Source organism: Cervus canadensis, chromosome 9 (genome assembly GCF_019320065.1).
Source record: "Cervus canadensis isolate Bull #8, Minnesota chromosome 9, ASM1932006v1, whole genome shotgun sequence".
NCBI lineage: Eukaryota > Metazoa > Chordata > Mammalia > Artiodactyla > Cervidae > Cervus > Cervus canadensis.
Genome location: NC_057394.1, coordinates 79,155,462 through 79,175,661, shown reverse-complemented (window position 1 = coordinate 79,175,661; position 20,200 = coordinate 79,155,462). Strand labels below are relative to the sequence as shown.

The 20,200-nt window shown below is 43.1% G+C and overlaps 1 protein-coding gene across 2 annotated transcripts; it reads right to left on the bottom strand.

Moving 5' to 3' along the window:
• Nucleotides 1-1,205: 1,205 nt before the first annotated feature.
• On the bottom strand, nucleotides 1,206-19,346 carry SLC46A3 (solute carrier family 46 member 3). Of its 2 annotated transcripts, none has more exons than XM_043478076.1 (6): nucleotides 18,896-19,346; nucleotides 17,808-18,021; nucleotides 11,222-12,092; nucleotides 9,291-9,374; nucleotides 4,451-4,607; nucleotides 1,206-2,455 (listed from the first exon to the last, which is right to left on the bottom strand). In XM_043478076.1, exons 2-6 carry the CDS (start codon nucleotides 17,994-17,996, stop codon nucleotides 2,371-2,373), a joined length of 1,386 nt encoding a protein of 461 aa, XP_043334011.1. In that variant the 5' UTR covers nucleotides 17,997-18,021; nucleotides 18,896-19,346; the 3' UTR covers nucleotides 1,206-2,370. The 2 variants fall into 2 exon arrangements, with proteins under 2 accessions (XP_043334011.1, XP_043334012.1); XM_043478077.1 differs by having other exon boundaries at nucleotides 19,096-19,346.
• Nucleotides 19,347-20,200: the final 854 nt, after the last annotated feature.

The window sequence follows — 20,200 nt, the reverse complement described above, 5'->3', positions numbered from 1 at the left end:
TGCAAGTTGGCAAGTTGTTGCCTGCAGTTGGGATCTCTGGATGATTCAGTAATTGGCGTTAGACAGTTGGTCTTATAGGAATCACGTCTCCAGAGAACTGTGGGATTGGGGATGAGTTATCTGACTGAGTGGGATTAGGCACAGAGTCCAAGTAGGAAATGCAGTTGTCTCTGGCAGGCAGTTGTGAAATAGCTACCCCATCCAGTCATGTGAACTCACGTTGCACAATTTATAGCAAGGTTCTGGGGACCAGAATATGAACTAGTCAGGATGGTGGGGTGGCTGCTCCTGCCTGCAGCGGAAAGTTTAAAGCAAGTAAACAACACATTCAAGTCTCCAAACCAACCTGCTGAACCTAAAGAACGTCATTTCTTATAGGTAGTGTGTATGTGTGTGTGCGCGCGCGAGCAAACTTGCTCATTCAGTCATGTCTGACTCGTCCAACTCTTTGCGAGCCCCCCATGGACTGTAGCCCACCAGGCTCCTCTGTCCATGGGATTCTCCAGGCAAGAATGCTGGAGTGGGTTGCCATTTCCTTCTCTAGGGAATCTTCCCGACCCAGGGATTGAACCCGGGTCTCCTGCATTGCAGGCTGATTCTTTACTGTCTGAGCCACGATGAACATTATTGAACATTACTGAGGTATAATTTACTTTGCAGGGTTATTAAGAGGATAAAATAAGTTGATATAGAAAGCGCTTCGTAAACTGTAAAGTACTGTTTCTTTTTTTGTTTGTTTGTTTGGGAAGAGCACTGAACAGGAAGTAAAACAAAAATCAGTCAGTCAATCTGAGAATAGCCCAGAAGACATTAGCTAAACCTAAAAGGAATAGTCTTGGAAATGAGAATTTCTAGTATTTTAAAATATGAGTGTTATCTGCTGGTCAAGCATTCATCGATTATCCTACAGGGAAAAACTGTAAGCAGTGCTGTAAACAAGACTATCTGCTTTGAAGAGCCTACGAAGGAGTTAATCATCTAGGTGTACTTCAGGACATTTGTGTTATTACAGATGGAAACTTAGAAAATGGGAGATATTGAAGGACCCATGAAAGTACCATAAACCAATTTAAAATGCATATGGGTTAGCGCATTTTTCAATTTCTTTGCAAGGATGGCTTCATGACTATGGCACATCATTGGTTAATCTCATACTGCATTAAATACATAGCTTAAAATGATTTTTTACAAGTGAAAACAAAATTCTGTGGTCACTGAATTCAACTTTTATTGAGGATATAATGAGGAATCAAACTGTCCCTGTCCTTAAGGGACTCATCTGCAAGTAGGGGAACAAATTTTACAAGACAAGGGAAGATGCTGGGAGAGCAGTGCCCGCAGAGAGCTGGGGGAGCCCTGCAAGGACCAGGGGGATGGCGGTGGGGGAGGGAGTAGAAATGTTTGGAAGCCACATGGAGAAAGTGGAAGCTTTGCCTTGGCTGAGACTTGAAAGTTTCAGTGCAGGGAGGTAGGGAGGAAGGCCCAGTGGAACATTGCGTGCAGACAGGAGGCAGGAAAGGATGTGTTGTTTCAGGGACCACGGAGGTCCCGGGATACGAGTGTAAGGCAGTAGGAAATGGATTACTTTTCACAGAAATAAGGAATGAATATTGGCTCTATAAGCACTAATTAATTTACATCATGATTGGCGGTCTACTCGGTGTTTACATTTCTTTAGGAACTATTTGTATTCTTTTTTTTCCAGTGTCATGGAAATATTATAATTGATGAAACATATTAGGAAAAATGTAAACATATTCATTAAAGTGCTTCTCTCTTAAGGATTTTGCAGCTACTGAAAGCTTTGACTACCACTAACAGTTTAACACCACTAACACCACTAACACCTTGATGAAACAAAGCATTACCCGAGTAGAGGAGAATTATAAAGGTTTGAAACGTCTATAGTTTTCCGATCAGTGACTGACTCATCATAATTTTCAACAGTTATGCCTTCAAAATCTTTGAGAAAGGTCAGAAATCCATTGTGCAGATGAAGAAACTGAAGCAAACAGGATTCTTCTTGGTCTCAATGTGAGAGACCAGAGTACATCAGGGAGATTATTGCTTTTGATTGTACCAAGTTTCTCAGACCGATAAGTTTCTATTTGTTTTGTAAATCCCAAAGTGGAAGGTGTTTTGAGATTTCTTCTTCCGTCTACTGGAAATACGTCACTTGATCTTCATAAAGTGCTCAGAGTGCTTAGTACTCTAAGAAGCTGGAGCAGGGACTCGTTCTCTGAGAGTTTAGAAGAAAGGACAGGCAGCATTGATTATTCATGAAGTCCTGATCATGGAGCTAGTTTAGATCCTTCAGAAGTCAGAGCGTATGATATGTGCATTCGGATTTTTTTTTTTAATCACAATTAATCATCTGTCCGAAGTGTCTTCGCTGGATTCTTCTTGTATAAGAAGGACATAGCTTTCTGCATTCCTGCTGACGTACCTGACAACACTGCCAAGCAAATGAGACATTTAAAAACCTGTGATTAAGGCACTACATAAATAATCTGTGTTCTATCTTTTCTCTTGTTACATGATTTTTTAATAAATTATGCAAAGAAGGAGGGTACTGGTTATTTTGAATCTAGCAGACTTTTATGCATAGATTTCTGAAAATATTAATAAAAAAACTACATGAGTTCTACCTCTTTCAGATTCCTAAGATGTCCATCTCCCACTATCTACTCTATGTAGTCCCTGTAAAATAGTATAAGCTATTAGTGAAGTTCATGTTTCATGCCTATAACTGAAACTTGGACAGAAGACATCTGGATATAATTAAAATAGCAGGCAATTTTAATTTTAAAAATATTGAACAGATTTAAAAAATAAAACTCAGAAGACCATCTGCATTTACATTAGAAGCATTATTAAAAGGATAACAACCTTTTATCTCTCTACACTAGTTTTTCCAATTATAAAAGTAATATGTGTACACAACAGAATATTTCTAAATATAATGAAGAATAAAATTTAAATGAGCCATTATTCTGCTTCCCATATAATACAGTTCTTATAAAAGTCATTTTTCACCATATGGATGCACTGTCATTTATTTAACCAATTCCTATCGTCAGCCATTCTGGTCATTAAAATATTTTGCCATAATGAACTTTTTATATATAAATTTTTGACATTGCTAATCATTTCCTTAGGGTAAGATTCTAAATGGAATCACTGGTTCAAATGCCATGAACTTTTTTGGGGAAACTTTTGATACATGTTCACAAATTGCTTTCCAAAAATGATAATGCCAGATAACACTACTCCCAGCAAAGAACAAGGTTGCTGGTCTCATTAAGTGCTCACTGGCTCAGCATGGAGTTTCAGTATTGCCAATTCAACAGGTGAATAGCCTCCTTCTAAAAAGGTACCTGGTAAGAATAGCTTTTCATCACAGTTACAGAGGACTGGTAAATACTACTCTCATCCAGCCTCTCCAGATCTAAGTATTAGTGTTCCACTGAGAGAGACGTGCTGAGGTCCTACTCAGAATAAGGTGCCTGCCCACCCTTGAAGGAGTTAAGAGCCTGTGCGGACAAGCTCTGTTCTCCCTCCCTCACGGCCACAGCCCACGGTGCTCAGGGGGGCAAAGATCCCAGGCCCTGTGCCCCACCTTACACCCCCCTTTCCTGTTCTCAGCCGCGTGAGACGGGCAGGCCCAGCAGAGGCCGGTTGAAGGGTTCTTGGCTCAAGGCTTGGGCCCCACAGAACATGTCAATATACTTGCTCTTGCGTTTTCACAACCACTTACCTAGATGGCTTACACTTTTTGTTCATTGAAAGGCAGGGAAGGAAACACATTATTTCTCACAAGTCTGTGCTTCTGGTCATTTTATTCTATGTACTGTTCATAAATAGAATTCTGTACTTTGCATTTATTTGGATATTTACATTTAAAAAGGAAATCATTAAATAAGCCAACTCTCGGGAAAGGAATGAATTCTTAATATCCAGTGCATTTTGCTCTTATCATTTACCCAAGAATCTGTATTAAAGTATATCTTCTCAGAGCAATCTTTGACCTTCAGGGGATAATATACTATAGGAAATCATAGTTTGAATACATATATGTATATGTGAATATATATATTCTTAGAATATATATGTGAATATATATAGTATATGTATGTATATTGAATATACATATTGATATATATTCTTAGACAATAATTTCCTCAGTTGTTCATTTATAGGTAAGGGGTAGCTTCTCAGAGTCTCTGTCTAATCCAGTCTTTCTTCCTCCTAGTCCTGGAAGGCCATGCCACTATCTCTTTCTTCCTAAGTCTCCAAAATTGACAGATGTCATCGTGTCTAAAAGTTCTTGAGAAAAATACATTCTGAGGCAAAACTTCAACAGATCTGTGTTATTGTATTGGTGAAGTCAGGGAATTCACTCAATCCATCTAGCCTTTGATAAAAGGATAAAAAAAGAATAATTACATACCATAGACTGATGGCTGGAATTAGTAATAAAACAGCGGAGAGCAGAAAGACGAAGCCTTTGTACCAAGCAACAGTGGCTGAATAAATTCCGTTGAAAGTAGAAACTGCAGTGATTCCGCCAAGTGTTTCTAAGAAAGCAAGACAAGCAAACATGGTGCCTGTTTGGGGTCAGGGTGTGGAGGGAAAGAGAGAAAAGGCTGAGTTATAAAACAACAAACAAAATAACATGGAAAACTGCAAACATGGGGGCGCTGCCTGGTGAAGGAGGCAGTCACCCATTTTGTGGGTGAAGAAATTGAGGTCAAGAGTTCTCCTTGGACCTAACGAGAGAGGAGCTTGAATCAGTACTTCCAGGATCCACGGGGCAAAGCTAAAAAGTACTGGCCGCATAGGCGTGTGGAATCAGCTGTGTGTCTGCCCCGACCACAGCCTTAGACACAGAACCACCTGCCCCTGAGGTTCCAGGCTCCCCCTGCCACTCTTGGTCCCTGGGCTAATCTGTGACACAGCTGTGGGGCAGGATGGCTCTCCGTGGGCAACATCCAGGTCAGGTCAGATCTGGCAAGAGTGACAGGCAAGGCACAGAGATATAATCTTATCTTATATGCCTGCGTGCTAAGTCGCTTCAGTCATGTCCGACTCTTTGTGACCCTATGGACCGTGGCTCTCCAGGCTCCTCTGTCCATGGGATTCTCCATGCAAGAATACTGGAGTGGGTTGCCATGCCCTCCTCCAGGGGATCTTCCCAACCCAGGGATCTTAACGTCTCCTGCATTGGCAAGCGGGTTCTTTACCACTAGTGCCACCTGGGAAGCCCTTGGGAATCTTATACATTCTGCAATTTGAATTTGATCCCTTCCTCTAGAGTAACAAAAAAATCAGTTACTTCAGTTTCCTGTTTGACTGGTCCAGTAACTACTTCACTGCCCTATGCTCTAGTAAAGGTTATGCCACAGGCTGATATTAAGTGATTCTCTAAAACATACTTTTCTGTCTTAACCTGCTTACAACTGTCCCCTCGGAGGGGACTCTGCTGTCCTTCCTTCTTGCTACACCCCAGGCATGGGAAAGGGCAGGCGTCGGAGCATTGCTCAAGAAGCCTGAAAATGACTTTGGGGTCAGCTTAAGCTCACAGTCAGAGAAATGGTCCTTATTCCACAAGTTTTGAGTCCTGTCTGGAATCCAAGACCATGTTGACTGAAGAGTTAAACTGAAGAGTTAACCCCCCAAAAGACAGTTGAGCATCTTGACGCACTTTTCTTCCTCTTGGTCAAATTTTGCATCACTAAGAACGCCATGGCTGTTCTCAGCCCCCGGCTTCAGTGGTATAAGCTCCTACAGTTTCTGCAGATCCTTCTTTCTTCTTTAAGCTGCTGTGTTTGTTCCCTACTTTGCCGAGTTTCCTTTTCCATGATAAACTGTAATGCACTTTCCTTATAGACAGCGCTAATTATGTGAATGATTGTGCTTAATTGGACTGATAAGGAAGGAAAAAGCAAGCTTGAGGATCACCTTTAACAGCTGGATTACAGTTTATGTGTCTAGCCTCTTGCTTTCCCCACGTTCTTGCTCTTTTAGACTGTGTATTGATTTTTGTCTCTTTAAATCTTCACTCTATTGTACACATTCTGGTTGGTGTGTGTGTGTGAAGTCGCTTCAGGAGTGTCCTACTCTTTGCAGACCTATGGATTGTAGCCCGTCAGGCTTCTCTCCATGGGATTTTCCAGGCAAGAGTACTAGAGTGGGTTGCCATTTCTTTCCTTCTCCAACATATTCTCGTATATTGCTTCAGAGTCTTCATTGAACAACAGGACATATGTTCATAAAACAAACCTCTCGCTGCAGAACGCTAGGTTATCAGAGACGTGTCTTCTTTTGACCACAGTGAAAGTTCTGCCCATATCAAGTGCACATTTGCTTTGTTCACTGCTGTGTCCCCAGGGTCTAGCCGTGCTGGCAGACGGTAGACATTTAATACATACTTGTCAAGTGATTGACTAAAAGCTTCATTCAAGGGCACTGCTATCCATCATCATGTAGCAAGCATATGGGCTTGGTGCCTCCATGATAATACAGGATTACACAGAATATTATGATATTAATGATAATACAGGAAGTCAGTTCAATTGGAAACAAGGTCTCCTAGTTATCTAACTACGGCATTGTTTCATTTTATTTCTGATTCCCTGCTAAAGCCAGGGACGGTGCCATGGTGCTAATCCTATTTACACGGTGGCTTGAGTCTTTTCTTGTCGGAAACTCGGTCAGGCTGTGCAAACAACAACCCTCTCATGAAATAGCTCTAACTTCTTGCTCCATCTCCCTGAGTAGTACAACTTGTTTAATAGTTACCAAAGAAAAATTGATTAAATAAAAGCGCAATGGAGTTTATTTTCTAAACTTTAAAAAAATCCAATAGATGTCAAAACTCAAGTCTGTCTGTTTTTACTGGGTCCCATGTATTAAAGTGGCTCATCTGGTTAAGAATCCGCCTGCAACGTGGGAGACCTGGGTTCGATCCCTGGGTTGGGAAGATCCCCTGGAGAAGGGTAAGGCTACCCATTCCAGTATTCTGGCCTGGAGAGTTCCATGGACTGTATAGTCCATGGGGTCACAAAAAGTTGGACACGACTGAGTGCCTTTCACTTTCACTTTCATGTATTAATAGAATTTTAAGGAGTACACAGACGACAAACTAAGAAGGAGTCCAGGGTGCTCTAGCGATGAATTTTATAGCCGTATGGAGCACAGAGATTTCAAAATAATTAGCAAAAGTCAGTTTCCTCCTCCTTTTTACATAAGGTATTATAATAGAGATAGGGAGAAGCACCTGAAAAACTCTGTAACACTTCCCTTCTCAGATTATTTTAAGGTGCCTAATGTTTTCACAAAAACATCCATTTTTAGAAGTAATGAAGGATGGAGGTACATTCACTTTTATACATTTCAGTACCACCAGAAGGATTTCTTCATTTGCAGTTAAGAACAAAATGACTCTACTATCCTGGAGCAATGCAATCACAATGGAATTGACAAAGTTATTTCAACTCAGAATAAAACATGCCAAAATGCAAACTACACATTTTGAAATGTCACTGTATTTAATAATATGAAACCACTTCTTAAAAGAGTTGATAAATAAACCAAGCTAAACTAAAGCAAAGTAAATAATACATTCTGACAAGTCTATTGTAGTTCTAAGTCAAAGCAGGATGATATTTCTTTTTGTTTCCTGAACAGCTTTATTGAGATATAATTCACATAATATAAAACTCACCCTTTTAAATTGTACAGTTCAGTGGTTCTTCCTATGTTCACAGAAACTGGGCGACCATCACCACCGTCTAATTTTATGACATTTTCATCTCCCCACAAGACTCTTTGTGCCCATTAGCGGTCACTCCCTTTTCTCTAGTCCCTGGGGAAGCACTGGTTGAATTTCTGTCTCCATGAATTTGCCTATTCTGGAAATTTTGTGTAAAATGGAATCATATTTATATAATAAATAATATGTGACCTTTTGTGACCAGCTTCTTTCATTTAGCATAATCATTTCAAGATTCATTCCTGTTGTAGTGTGTATCATGACTTCATTTCTTTCTATTGTGAAATCATATTCTGTGGAACAGACACACCTTATTCTGCTTACGTATTCACCAGTTCATGGGCATTTGCATTGTTTGTGCTTCTTGGCTATTATAAATAATCCTGCTATGAACATTTGTGTGCAAGATTTTGTGTGGACATGTGTTTTCATTTCTCTTCAGTGTATACCTGGGAATGGAATTGCTGAGTCATATGGTAACTCTATTTAACTTTATCAGGAACTATCAAACTGTTCTGTTAAATGGCCGCATCATTTTAGATGATTTTCTCACCAGCAGTGCATGAGGGTTCCAGCTTCTCCACATCCTCATCAACACTTCTTATGGTCTGTCTTTTTCATTTCACCCATCCCAATGGGTCTCAGTGTGGTTCCGATTTGCATTTCCCGGATGGCTAATGATGTTGATCATTTTCCATGTGTTTGTTAGCCATTTGTACATCTTCTCTGTAGATGTTAGTTCAAATCCTTTGCCCATTTCTTAATTGGATCGTCTTTTTATTGCTGAGTTTTCGTATATTTTGGACACAAGCTCCTTATCAGACATATGATTTGCAAGTATCAATATATCTTCCCATTCAGTGAGCTGTCCTTTCGCCTTCCCCCCCTTTTTTTCCCCTCTCTCTCTCTTTCCTTTTTATTTTTTAAAGTATGGAAGTATGGTAAAACATTTACAGGAGACTTGGACAATACAGAACAAAGTTACATATTTTTTTCACTTTCTTGATGGTGTCCTTTGAAGCATGAAAGTTTTTAATCTGGATAAACTCTAATTTATCTGTTTTGTTGTTGTTGTACTTTTGGTGTTGTATCTAAGAAACCGTTACATAATTCAAGGAAGCAGCTAGGTTTTTACATACTGTAGTTCTTATATTCCTAAGTGATTTTCCAATTACTCTGCATCACAAAATCAACAAACATCTGTGTGAATATACAGCTACATCTTACGCATGGAAAAGAATTGAGAAATATATTTTTAAATTTGTTGAATTATTCAATCTTCTGCAGTGGGGCAGGGCATGTCTAGAGCAAGCCCTCCACAGCACAAGGCCCTGGGCAGGGACTCCCTTGCCTGAATATCAGCTCTTCCTAACACAGACCTTATCACCCGATTCAAAAGGAGTTCTGTGCAGAAAAAGGGTTGAGAATATTCTGAAGAATCAAATACTGATTGTACACAGCTATGAGGTGGTACAGATTATAAAGTCATTCTGTTCCTTAAGCAAGTTAGACTCACCTTGCTCAGTAGAACGCACCACTTTTGACATCATGGATCGTAGAACAGAGAGCGGCATGACAGTGAAGAGGAACGGCAGCCTGACTGTGAGAGGAAGAGATAACAATTAACTGGCTCGATCTGAAAACTCAGGGTCAGTTTTAAGCCTGAAACACTTTCCCTCTAAATAGTTCATTTTCTCTAAGCATCCTGATTCATTGCTTCTAATGACTGAATTAATTAATGGAAGAATTCTGTTTAATAAAGGAAGATAGACGATGGACAGGTCAGTTTAAGATGAGTTTACTTTCTGCAGATGTAGAAAACTTAGGGTTCCTGGGGGTAAGGGAAGAGAGGAAGGATGAATTGGGCGATTGGGACTGACACATACGCAGTACTAGATATAAACTAGATAACTAATAAGGACCTACTGTAGGGCACAGGGAACTCTACTCAACACTCTGTAATGGCCTATATGGGAAAAGAATCTAAAAAAGAGTGGGTATATGTATGTATTTGTGTCACAGATTCACTTTGCTGCACCCCTGAAACTAACACAACACTGTAAATCAATTATACCCCAATACAATTTTTACAAAATTATATAAAAAATTAATTTGCTCTCAAATCCTTACTCTAGTGCAGAGAACAAGAGTTTATGGAAGTCATTGGTCCAGGTCTGTATAATCTGCTGCTGGAAATTGATATGTTTCCCTGGTTATTACAGTAACTTCATGTTTAGCAGGTTGTGACTGTTAATAAGTTTTTTGTTTGTTTTCTGTTTCTGCTCTTTCAGACCTGGCGGTTTTAGTGCTAGCATTCTTTCATTGTATGATCTACTCTTTGGCAAACTGGTTCCTTATCTTTTCAGTTGTTCATCTTTGTGGCTGAAAAATTTCAGGAACACAAATTGCCTCTGTTCTTAAATTCTGACCCTTAAGAGTCAGTGGCATTTTTCATTATAAGATAAAACAGTAAGATATTACATTTGCAGATCACTGTAAAGTTCTCACATATATTAACTGACTTTGGCCTTGGCAATTCCAAGGGAGATGGGGAGAGGGACCTGTCCTTTTCTGAACTCTTGGCATTGTGCTAAGTGATTTACAGTCATCTCTTCTAATATTTGTGACAATCCTCTGAATCAAGCACCACGATGCCCATTTTAGAGATAAAAAAAAATAAGGGCTCAGAGCAGTTCAGTAACTAGCCTAAGATCACCTGGCTCTGCAGATGGAAATTAAACCCAGTTCTGCTTCGTCATCCTGGCTCCTTGCAGGGTAGCAAGAGGTTAATACTGCCTTTGTCGAAAAAGACTAAATGGACCTTTCCTGAGGTCTCACTTTACAGACCCTTTAACCTTTGCAAGTGCAGTATTTTTCACTCAAGCCTTACAAAAACCACTGATGGGGTGCAGGTAGTTAAGGAAACAGTCCAGCTTGCCAGAAAGTGATTCATCAAAAGTCAATTCATGAAATGACCAATTTGCTGAAATTTCAATTTGCAAAGTCTCCTTGAATACATCCAGACGAGATCGGGCACGTTCAGGGTGGTATGGTCATAGGCTTGAATATATTCAATGAATATTTTTCTTATAAAACTTTTGAGCATCCTTTACATAATAGTTTTATTTTTTTTAATCTAAAGTAGCCTTCTTAGTAGAAGAAATAGTTAAGTTGGTGAATGTTATATTGAAGAACTGATTCACAAGAAGTTTCCTCAAGACAATTATTGGGCAAATATGCAAATTTAGAAAATTGTGGTTATTAAAAAAGTTTTTTTTTAAGTCAGTTGTTTTTCAGCTTCTGGAAAATTTGCTTTTAACAAATTACCTTTGATTAAACTAGAATACATTAAATAGATAATTTTATATTAAAGTTTCTCAACCATCAGACTGCATTCATTTTATATAAATATCAAATACGAAATTCTAGGATACACTTCTAACTTACCTAAAAACATCATCAATGTTGTTCTGGCAAAAGCAGTCATAGCCATGCCCACCATGGTGGTAAAAGTTCCTATGAAGGCCATGTGAATGTCTTCCATACAATAAGAAAAAAGCCATATTCCTAGGAAACTGGTGAAAAAAGTGACACTACCCAAAGCTGATCCATAACCTATTAAAACTTCATCCCAGCAGAGCGGCGAATCCAATTCATAAAGGACAAAAATGGGGGAAACACCAATGGTCACGAAAAAGTAAGTGATCATCGTGAAAAGCAACAAACCGCACAAAGACCGTTGCGCACCAGAAGCATTTTTAAAAAGCATGTACGTTCGGTTAAATAGGTTTTTAAAGACTTCAGTCCATGATACAGAAATATTCTGAGATGAAGACTCTTTCATTGAATCCTCAAGAAAAAATAAAATATAAATCAAGTTCACAGAAAGAGCCACGGTAACAATTAAAAAGGACCACACAAAACCTAACCCTCTAATAAAATAGCCAGAAGACAATCCTGTTAATCCACTAACAACTCCAAACAGGAAGTCAATTATGGCGATTCGAATCGTTCTTTGTTTCTTTTCTTTACATTGATCAACTATGTAGGCAAAAGAGGCTCCCAGAAGTGTGGTGTAATTGCCAAAAAGTGCAACAATGAAGGTAGATGCAATCAGAAGTTGGATTGGAAGGGCAAAATAGGAGAGCAGACAGAGCCAAGCACTGTTTGCAAGAGCGCCAACAGAAGACAAAATCAGAGGGAATTTCCTTCCTCCGTGGTCACTGTGCGACAGAAACACGAACGTAGACACGAGACCGGGAATTAACCCACTTATGTCCATTTGCAGGTTAAAAAGAGACACTTTTTTCTGGACCTCCTGCAAAGAAAAAGAAGACAAAGTGTTTACAGAGGTTTTTACAATGTGCCTGAAAATATTTTGGTATAGACTTTTCTTGAAAAATCAAGCAAGAGCTGGTAAGTCAGAGATGGGGAATTTATAGTGCATGAGTTTTTTGTTTTTGTTTTTTAAAAATATTTATTTGTTTGGTTGCCCTGGGTCTTAGTTGTGGCAAGCTGAATCTTTGATCTTTGTTGCACCATGTGAATTCTTAGTTGCAGGTCCCCCAGCATTGGGCAAGAAGTCTCAGCCACTGGACCACCAGGGAAGCTCTCAACTTAAATCTTTATCCAGCTCACAATGCAAAGATCAAGAGCTGATATAATCATCAGTGCTCAAGCATAATGTTCAAGCACCACAGTGGAGACATTGACCCATAAAAATAAAATGTGTGTATTGGTGTATGTCTGACTCACATCAAGGATCCACAGAGCCCAAGGCCTCATGGACTGGCCGTGTAATGACTTCTCTTTCTTCTGTGGACTTCCCTGATAGCTCAGTTGGTAAAGAATCTGCCTGCAATGCAGGAGACCCCAGTTCAATTCCTTGGTTGGGAAGATCCACTGGAGAAGGGATGGGCTACCCACTCCAGCATTCTCGGGCTTCCCTTGTGGCTCAGCTGGCAAAGAATCCGCCTGCAATACGGGACGCCTGGGTGCAATCCCTGGGTTGGGGAGATCCCTTGGAGAAGAGAAAGGCTACCGACTCCAATATTTTGGCCTGGAGAATTCCATGGACTGTACAGTCCATGGGGTCATGAAGAGTTGGACACAACTGAGCAAATTTCATTTTCTTTCACTTTCTTCTGTGGACAGTTCGCACTAAGGGATCGCGTTCTAAAGGAAAAAGGATACCTTTTCCCATGATACATCTTTCTGTCTACTCTAAGGGAATGAATATCACATGTACGTGTCATATTTGACAGACTTTTATTTAGGTAGAGCTCAGTTGTCCTTTTTACATGTGTCTCCACATGTATTCCTTTATTTACTAAAAATTACAATAAAACCCAAAGAAGAGTTCTGTATTGACTAAAGATGGTAGTGTGCCATAAACTAAGGAGTGAGATAAACTCTGCCTTCCTGAAGCCTGACACATCTATGAGCACACAGATTGGTGGACAACAACCATCATTGCACTAGTTATTTAATGTAAAGAACTTGGGGTGATTTAAAAGCATTGTCTTCTTGCCTCTTCTCTGTATTTTCCAAACTTTATATTAAGGCTGGGTGCCATTTTTATAATGGTGATGACTAAACTCAGTTTAAAGGCTTTCCACATGGCACTAGTGGTAAAGAACCCGCTTGTCATTATGTCTCATTGGCAAGGCATAGTCAGAAACAGGTTCAGTCCCTGGGTCAGGAAGATCCCCTGGAGGAAGGCATGGCAACCCACTCCAGTATTCTTGTGTGGAGAATCCCATGGACAGAGGAGCCTGGCGGGCTACAGTCCATGGGGTTGCAAAGAGTTGGACACAACTGAAGTGTTTTAGCATACATGCAAACTCATTTAAAAAAATTTATTCATGTCATATTTAGAAGGCATCCTAAAAACCTGATGAACCACAAAAATATCAAATACTGAATTAATTTTTAAATAGTGAGCCTATTTTTATTTTTATATATTTATACAATTCAAGCCATTCTTTATTGCCAAAACTTGAGTCATCTTTGCTTCTAACCTTTCCCTTTGTCCATGTCCCCCAGCGTAGTCTATCCTGCCCGCCCCTCCTCCCTGCATGTCTTTCTCATGCCTTTATCTTCTTGATGGTCCCATAGTTGCCATGTGAACAACTCCCATTGGTTTTCCTCTCCACTACTCTGGCATCTCACGGTCTCTTTACTCAGTTCACGTGTAACACCAGTCTTATCACTTTGCAGATTACAGACCTGGACCCTGGGCACATCTCCCAGAGCACACTGTCGGTGTGTCTCTCACCTCTCAAAGCTGCAGTGTCTCCCCAGCCTGCCTGAGAAAGTCCACGCTCCTTAGCCTGGTACCTGAGGTCCCTGAGATGTGGCCTGGCCTCACTCCTCTGCATCATGCCCACTCATTCCCAGTACAGTCTATGTTCCAGGCACTGTCCACAGTCAGTCCTGCTTGGAGTTCCCTGAAATTCCCAAACCCATGTCATCACTCCTCCTTCCGAAGTTTCTCACATGACAGTTATCATCCCCTAGCTGTACTTTCTGTGTAATGTTTAAGAGCTTGAGCTCTGGAGTCAGAGGAACCTGGATTCCATGCAGTCAGTTCTGTACACAGCAGTTTGGGGTGATCTTTATGGCTGATTTGAGTTGTAGTATACAACATTGTAAAAAACAAAAACTAAAAAATTTTTTAATTAAACAGAAGGACAGAAGACAGTCCTGTTAATCCACTGACAATCCCAAACAGGAAGTCAATTATGGCAATTCAAATTGTTCTTTGTTACTTTTCTTAATATTGATCAACTATGTAGGCAAAAGGGACTCCTGGAAGTGTGGTGTAATTGCTAAAAAATGCACCAATGAAGGTAGACGCACATCAGCTCACGTCACTCCTCTCATCATGAGCAGTTCATGTCATAGTCCCTCAACGACTTTCCTTCCACTGGAGTAAATGCAAACTCCTTTCCGGTGGTGGTGGGGGGTGGGGGACGGCCCCCCAGCACAGATTCTGCAAACCTCCAGGCTCTGCAAACCTCTCTCTGCTCGGCCGACCAGCACACAGCTTACTTCCTTAATTCAGAACCACCTCCTCAGAGAGGCCTTCCCTGACCATCACTCCAACTAAAGCAATCCCACTGACCCCACCCAAGGCTCCAGCCCCTCATCCTGCTGTTTTTCTCCCTAGAGACTCACCACTCCTTGACAGGACATGATATGTTACTCTATGCGTGCATTACATGACCTCCCTACTGCAACTTAAGCCCCCAGGGCAGATGCGGAACCTTGTTCTTTCACCACAGTATCACCAGCTCCAAGAACAGTGCTTCCAGGTGCTCAATAGACAGATGGATGACATGAATGAACCAGCAAGTAAAACAGGCGTCTGTAACTTGCTGTGTGTGAACCTGACCAAATGACTTAACTCCAGAGTTTCTTCATCTGAAGAGAGGGAATGTCAGCAGTCCCGATCTCACAGGCTGCCAGGAAACTTAAAATTAAATATAAGGTGCTCCACACAGTCAGTGCTAAATCACTCTTGCCTGTTTTATGTCTATATTAGAATAAATTTATTGAGCACATCTTGGTACCTCCTACAGACATTGGAGCCATCAAGTATTTATTGAATAAACACACAAATGAAACAGTTATCTTTTAATCAACTCCTCAACAAGATGTTCCAGTTTGGGGTTCTCCTCCCTTTTCCACGCCTCCTCCTATGTCCTGTTCTCCTCTCCTTTCTATCCACTGTCATTCCAGCCCAGTCTTTTACACAGGCTGCTCTCATCTGCAACCCATGTTTTGAAATGCAGATTTTAACAAAGCAAACTCAAAGCATCTGTCAACCATAAATGTTGAGACAGAAGAAATCTTTGTGTGTCTTAAACTCTGGATAATTATAATTATATGTCATATAAGGGTGGATGATAGAAATCAGAGTGAAAAAAATGCTATTTGCTATACAAGATGGAACAGAATAACAATGTACTGAGACAGGAGACTAAGGAAAGTACTGTCAGTTTTAAGGAAGTCACAATTTCATAGGCTAAAATGCATATATTAATTTCAATTGAGTAGAAAATATTTCTTATCTGCTGGTAACAAGAGACTGTGTTAATAAAAGGTTTATAAACAAATTCCTGAACAAGAATGACTTCAGGATCTGCTGGGTAACCTGAAGTTGTCCCCTCCCAGTTTAGAGGTTGGTCTCTTATTTTTAGGGGTACAAGAGCAGTCCACAAGCCTCTCAACTTGCATGTGGCCAGAACACACCCAGGGAGCTGGGCATTGAGACAGCCACTCAGGAAACGGGCAACATGTGTTCTTGGATTTAAAGAGGGGAGAATATTCTCTGAAAAGCTGAACAGGGCCAGGGCGGGGGCCAGAAGGAAGTGCTCTACGGTCCTAAGGAGCAGGTGGTGAGGAGGTTGCCACACCCCGTCCCAGTTGTGGGCGGGCTGGTATCCAGTTCCTCAATTTGAGAAAAAGCACCTGAAGCTCCTGTGCGCTGCCTGTAAACTAAGGCATCCAGGGCAGTGGGCTCTCCTGACTATTAATTCAACGAAACCACAGTCAGTCAGTGAAAAAGTTTGGCAAAAATCTTCAAAATGAGACCCCTGCTCTGGGCAGCGAGGGGCTTTCAGCAGCTGGCCCAGGTGGGAAGTGGGGCCAGTACTAATGACCACACAGTCACAGAGGTCACTGCGGCAGCCAGACCGAGGCCCCTCTCCCCTCAGCTGGAGGGCGAGGGCAGCAGGCTTTTCAGACACTCTTCCTCCATCCCCCACTCTGCTCCCAGGGCTCCAGTGAAGGAACACACAGAATCAAATGCAGAGATTGATGAGCCTCTGGAAACTTCTCACTCCCTGGCAACGACATTCATGTAACAGGAAACATTCTTTTTTGTTTGTTTGTTGGCCTTGGAATGTGGAACTTCCCTGACCAGGGATCGAAGCCGTGAGCCCCACAGTGAAAAACACAGAATCTTAACCAAAGTCCAAAGAAACATTCTTGAAGGGAGACAAAAACCAAGAGACAGACCCTTGGCCCTTCTGTTTTTATGACCTCCTTCTAGGCCAGAAATTTGATATCTACATGGCTGTCTGGAAATAATCTGTCCTTTTCTCCGAGGGTGCAGGTGACCCAGAGTCCCTTGATGTTTTTTTCCTCTTTTGATCGGGGAGGCAACACCACTCTTTTGCCTCTCTTTCCAAGCAGATGAGTTCAAAGCTCCTAAGTGTGGTTGTTTCTCAGGCATTGTTGCTGGAGGGGCGGGGAATTTCCCAATCTGACTGCTCTCTCCTTTGCATTTGGACATTGGCAGACTCTGTAAAGAACTGCCTAAGGGAGAAGGACATTGGCAGTGTCCCTCCTGGGGGTGGAGGGTGGACGGGGAGGATAGGCTCTGTGCTATCTGGCGGGACATTTTCATTGCCCTCAGAGCACAAGTGGGTGCTGTCCACCCCCCCACCCCAATACACAGGCTCCTTAGCGTTTGGGGGGGTCAAAGCTGATTTGATAACACCAAATGGTGGATGGCACATGCCACCCATACCCCATGAAGGACACTGGCCCAGGCCCCACAGTCTTCAGGGATGGGCTACGTTCTGGGGTCACTGAAAACTGGGTCAGGTGGGCAGTGGAAAGAGGCGGGGGAGGGGTCAAGGGAAAGGTAGGACCCATGTTTCACTCCGCCTGTGTCCACTGAGCGCTCATCCCAGCCTGCCCTGCCCGACTTTCAGGCTTTCTGTGGGGAAGGAGGAAAGAGACAGCCACAGAGGAGAGGAGACTGCCCTGAAATCTTCTGAGAGAAAGGAGAAGAGCCAGCATCACAGGAGAAGAAAGGGCTTTTAAGGAGAAGAGGCAGATGAAAGGTGTCAGGGAGCTTCAGACAGAAAGAGAACTGAATAGAGGCTCGTGGTTTGGGACTTTGGGGTTTTAGGGTGACCCTTCAGAGATCAATGTATGATGCGAGCAGTATCCTCCTTCCTTTAAAACCCCACTGCACATTCCTCTTTTAATACACTTGAGGGCTCTTTTCATGTCTTACCTCCTGGAATGCAAAAATCGGGCTGCTTTTGTTCATCGCACACTCAGAAGTATTGCTCTCAAGTGCAATGCTGTAGTTGCCTGTTTCCTCCCATATCCTCCTGTACACATACTGTGTCGTCAGTGGGCTGTTCAGAGTCAGAGCGAATACACTAAGGCACATGACAGGTTCTACAAATGGAATCTTCATCTTGCTTGGATAGAGAGCTGGAGTTCTGTTAAAGAGAAAAGGAGAGAATCAGTTGCACTTTTATCGGAGAGGCTAGGTTTTCAACGATGGGGAAGTTAGGGGCATTTTGTGGAGTAAACAAGCATACTAGGGAACAGAAAGCAGTAAGCACTTCCGAAGAAAATAACTTTTCCTGGTACGCAGTAAACCTGAGAGTGTCATACTTCTCATTTTTAAGAGTTGGACCTTTAAGGACTGCTGCTGCTGCTGCTCAGTCGATTCAGTCATGTGTGATCCTGTGCGACCCCATAGACGGCAGCCCACCAGGCTCCCCGTCCCTGGGATTCTCCAGGCAAGAACACTGGAGTGGGTTGCCATTTCCTTCTCCCTTTAAGGACTCAAGATCATTAACTTGCACCTTTAAGAGCTCAAGGGACCTTTAAGGACCATTAACTATGTTAGTCACTCAGTGGTGTCCGACTCTTTGGGACCCCATGGACTGTAGCCCTCCAGGTTCCTCTGTCCCTGGGATTTCCCAGGCAAGAGTACTGGAGTGGGTTGCCATTCCCTGCTCCAGGGGATCTTCTTGACCTAGGGATCGAACCTGGGTCTCCCGTATCTACAGGAAGATTCTTTGCCATCTGAGCCACCAGGAAAACCCAAGGACTCTAAGAAGATTCTTTAAAATAGTCCTAATAAGTTGTCTCCCACTTGGGCGATCCAGTGATCACACTGTAACTCCCACGTTGTATCCTGCCAGCTGGTTTTCATAAAGGAAACAGTGAGGTTGCTTTTGGGACACGACAGTTACGCAATTGTTTATTATTGCTTTGGCTGCTGGTGAACAGCGGGCAGGAAGGGGGCCTTCAACGAAGCAGCTCGCAGTCGTAATTAGGGGTTGTTTCTTTTGTTTAACTCACCCCACGGTCACGGTCTTCCTGCCAGGCTGCTGGGCGCGGGTCTGACCATTGTCGGGGCCCGGAGTCTTGGGGGGCTGTCTCCTTTTGCGGGGGCCTGCCTGCAGCCCCTCCTGGGCAGCAGGTGCGCACGGAGGCTGGGCCTGCGCCGCCGCGCTGGGTGGGAAGGGGAATGAAAGTCCGTTGAATTCGACCAAACGCACCTGTTCGGGAAACCTCAAGCCCTTATTTTAAAGCAAACCACGAAAGCGCCCTTCCGCGTCCAGAGCGACAAGCGCGACAGTCCACCGCTCAGCCCTCGCTCGGCTCCGGCGCGGCCCTGCCTGCGATCTCGGCCCGGCGGGTCCCGGGGCCCGCGCGGGGCAGTCGTTTCTGCGCCCCCGGCCGGCTGTCCCTGGGTCCCCAGCCCGGCCTGCGCGCGCGGTGACTCAGCGGCGCCGCCCGCCCCGGGGACGCACCTCTGGGGTGCTGGTCCCCTCCTCACCCTCGCCGCCGGGGCGGGCACTGTCCTGCTTTCCTGCGATTGGGCTCCCTGGCCAGCGCCCCCGCGGCGATTGGTCCGCTCCGACGCCACTCTCGAGCGCCCGCCCCCAGAGGCCCGCCCACCCCCGAGGATCCCTCTCCACCCCGCGCAGACAAGTTCAAGGACTGTGGATAGAGAGCATTTCTGGGACCGAATAGCGCTTATCACGGGAGCACACAGGAGATCTGTTGCAGAAGTGATATTCTGGGGTGCACCCGCCCCCCAGCAGCCCCGTGGGCTGAGCAAGTGCCCTGGGAAACGCGGAAGAGGGGCACCGGGCGTCCGTGGAGGGTGCAGGAGAGAGAGTTCTCCTAGCAGAGTTAGCTTAGTCGAGAGTGTGGTCGCTGACTCTTCCTGGTGGTAGGACCTTGAGCTAATTATTTCATCTCTATGAGCTTCCATTTATCTGCCAAGCGGACAGAACAGTCTCACAGAATCATATTGCTGAAACCCTAGAGGTGAACAGAGAGCATAACCCTGGAGCAAAGCGGAGATTGCACTTTCCCTCCAGCGAACCGCCAGGAACACCCCTGAAGATGAAGGAGCTGGATTTACTACTTGTAAGGGGGACGGATGCATACGCAGGGGACCAGGGGGGATCAAAAGCTGTATTTTCCATGACAGAGGTCTCCAGGAAAGAAGTGTTCTGGAATGGAGGGAGAACCAGGGTAAACCGTTTGGGCGAACCGGATCAACCTATATTTAAAACCAGACTCACGCCAAAGAACTAAACAGACATTTCTCCAAAGAAGACATACAGATGGCTAACAAACACATGAAAAGAT

Coding starts and splice junctions, on each gene's coding strand:
- SLC46A3 (XM_043478076.1), bottom strand. CDS start 17,996: ATGAAGATTCCATTTGTAGAACCTGTCATGTGCCTTAGTGTATTCGCT. Junction 12,093..17,807: donor CGATTTTTGCATTCCAGGAG/GTAAGACATGAA, acceptor TTTTCTTTGCAG/GAGGTCCAGAAAAAAGTGTC. Junction 4,608..9,290: donor GGTGCGTTCTACTGAGCAAG/GTGAGTCTAACT, acceptor GACCCCAAACAG/GCACCATGTTTGCTTGTCTT.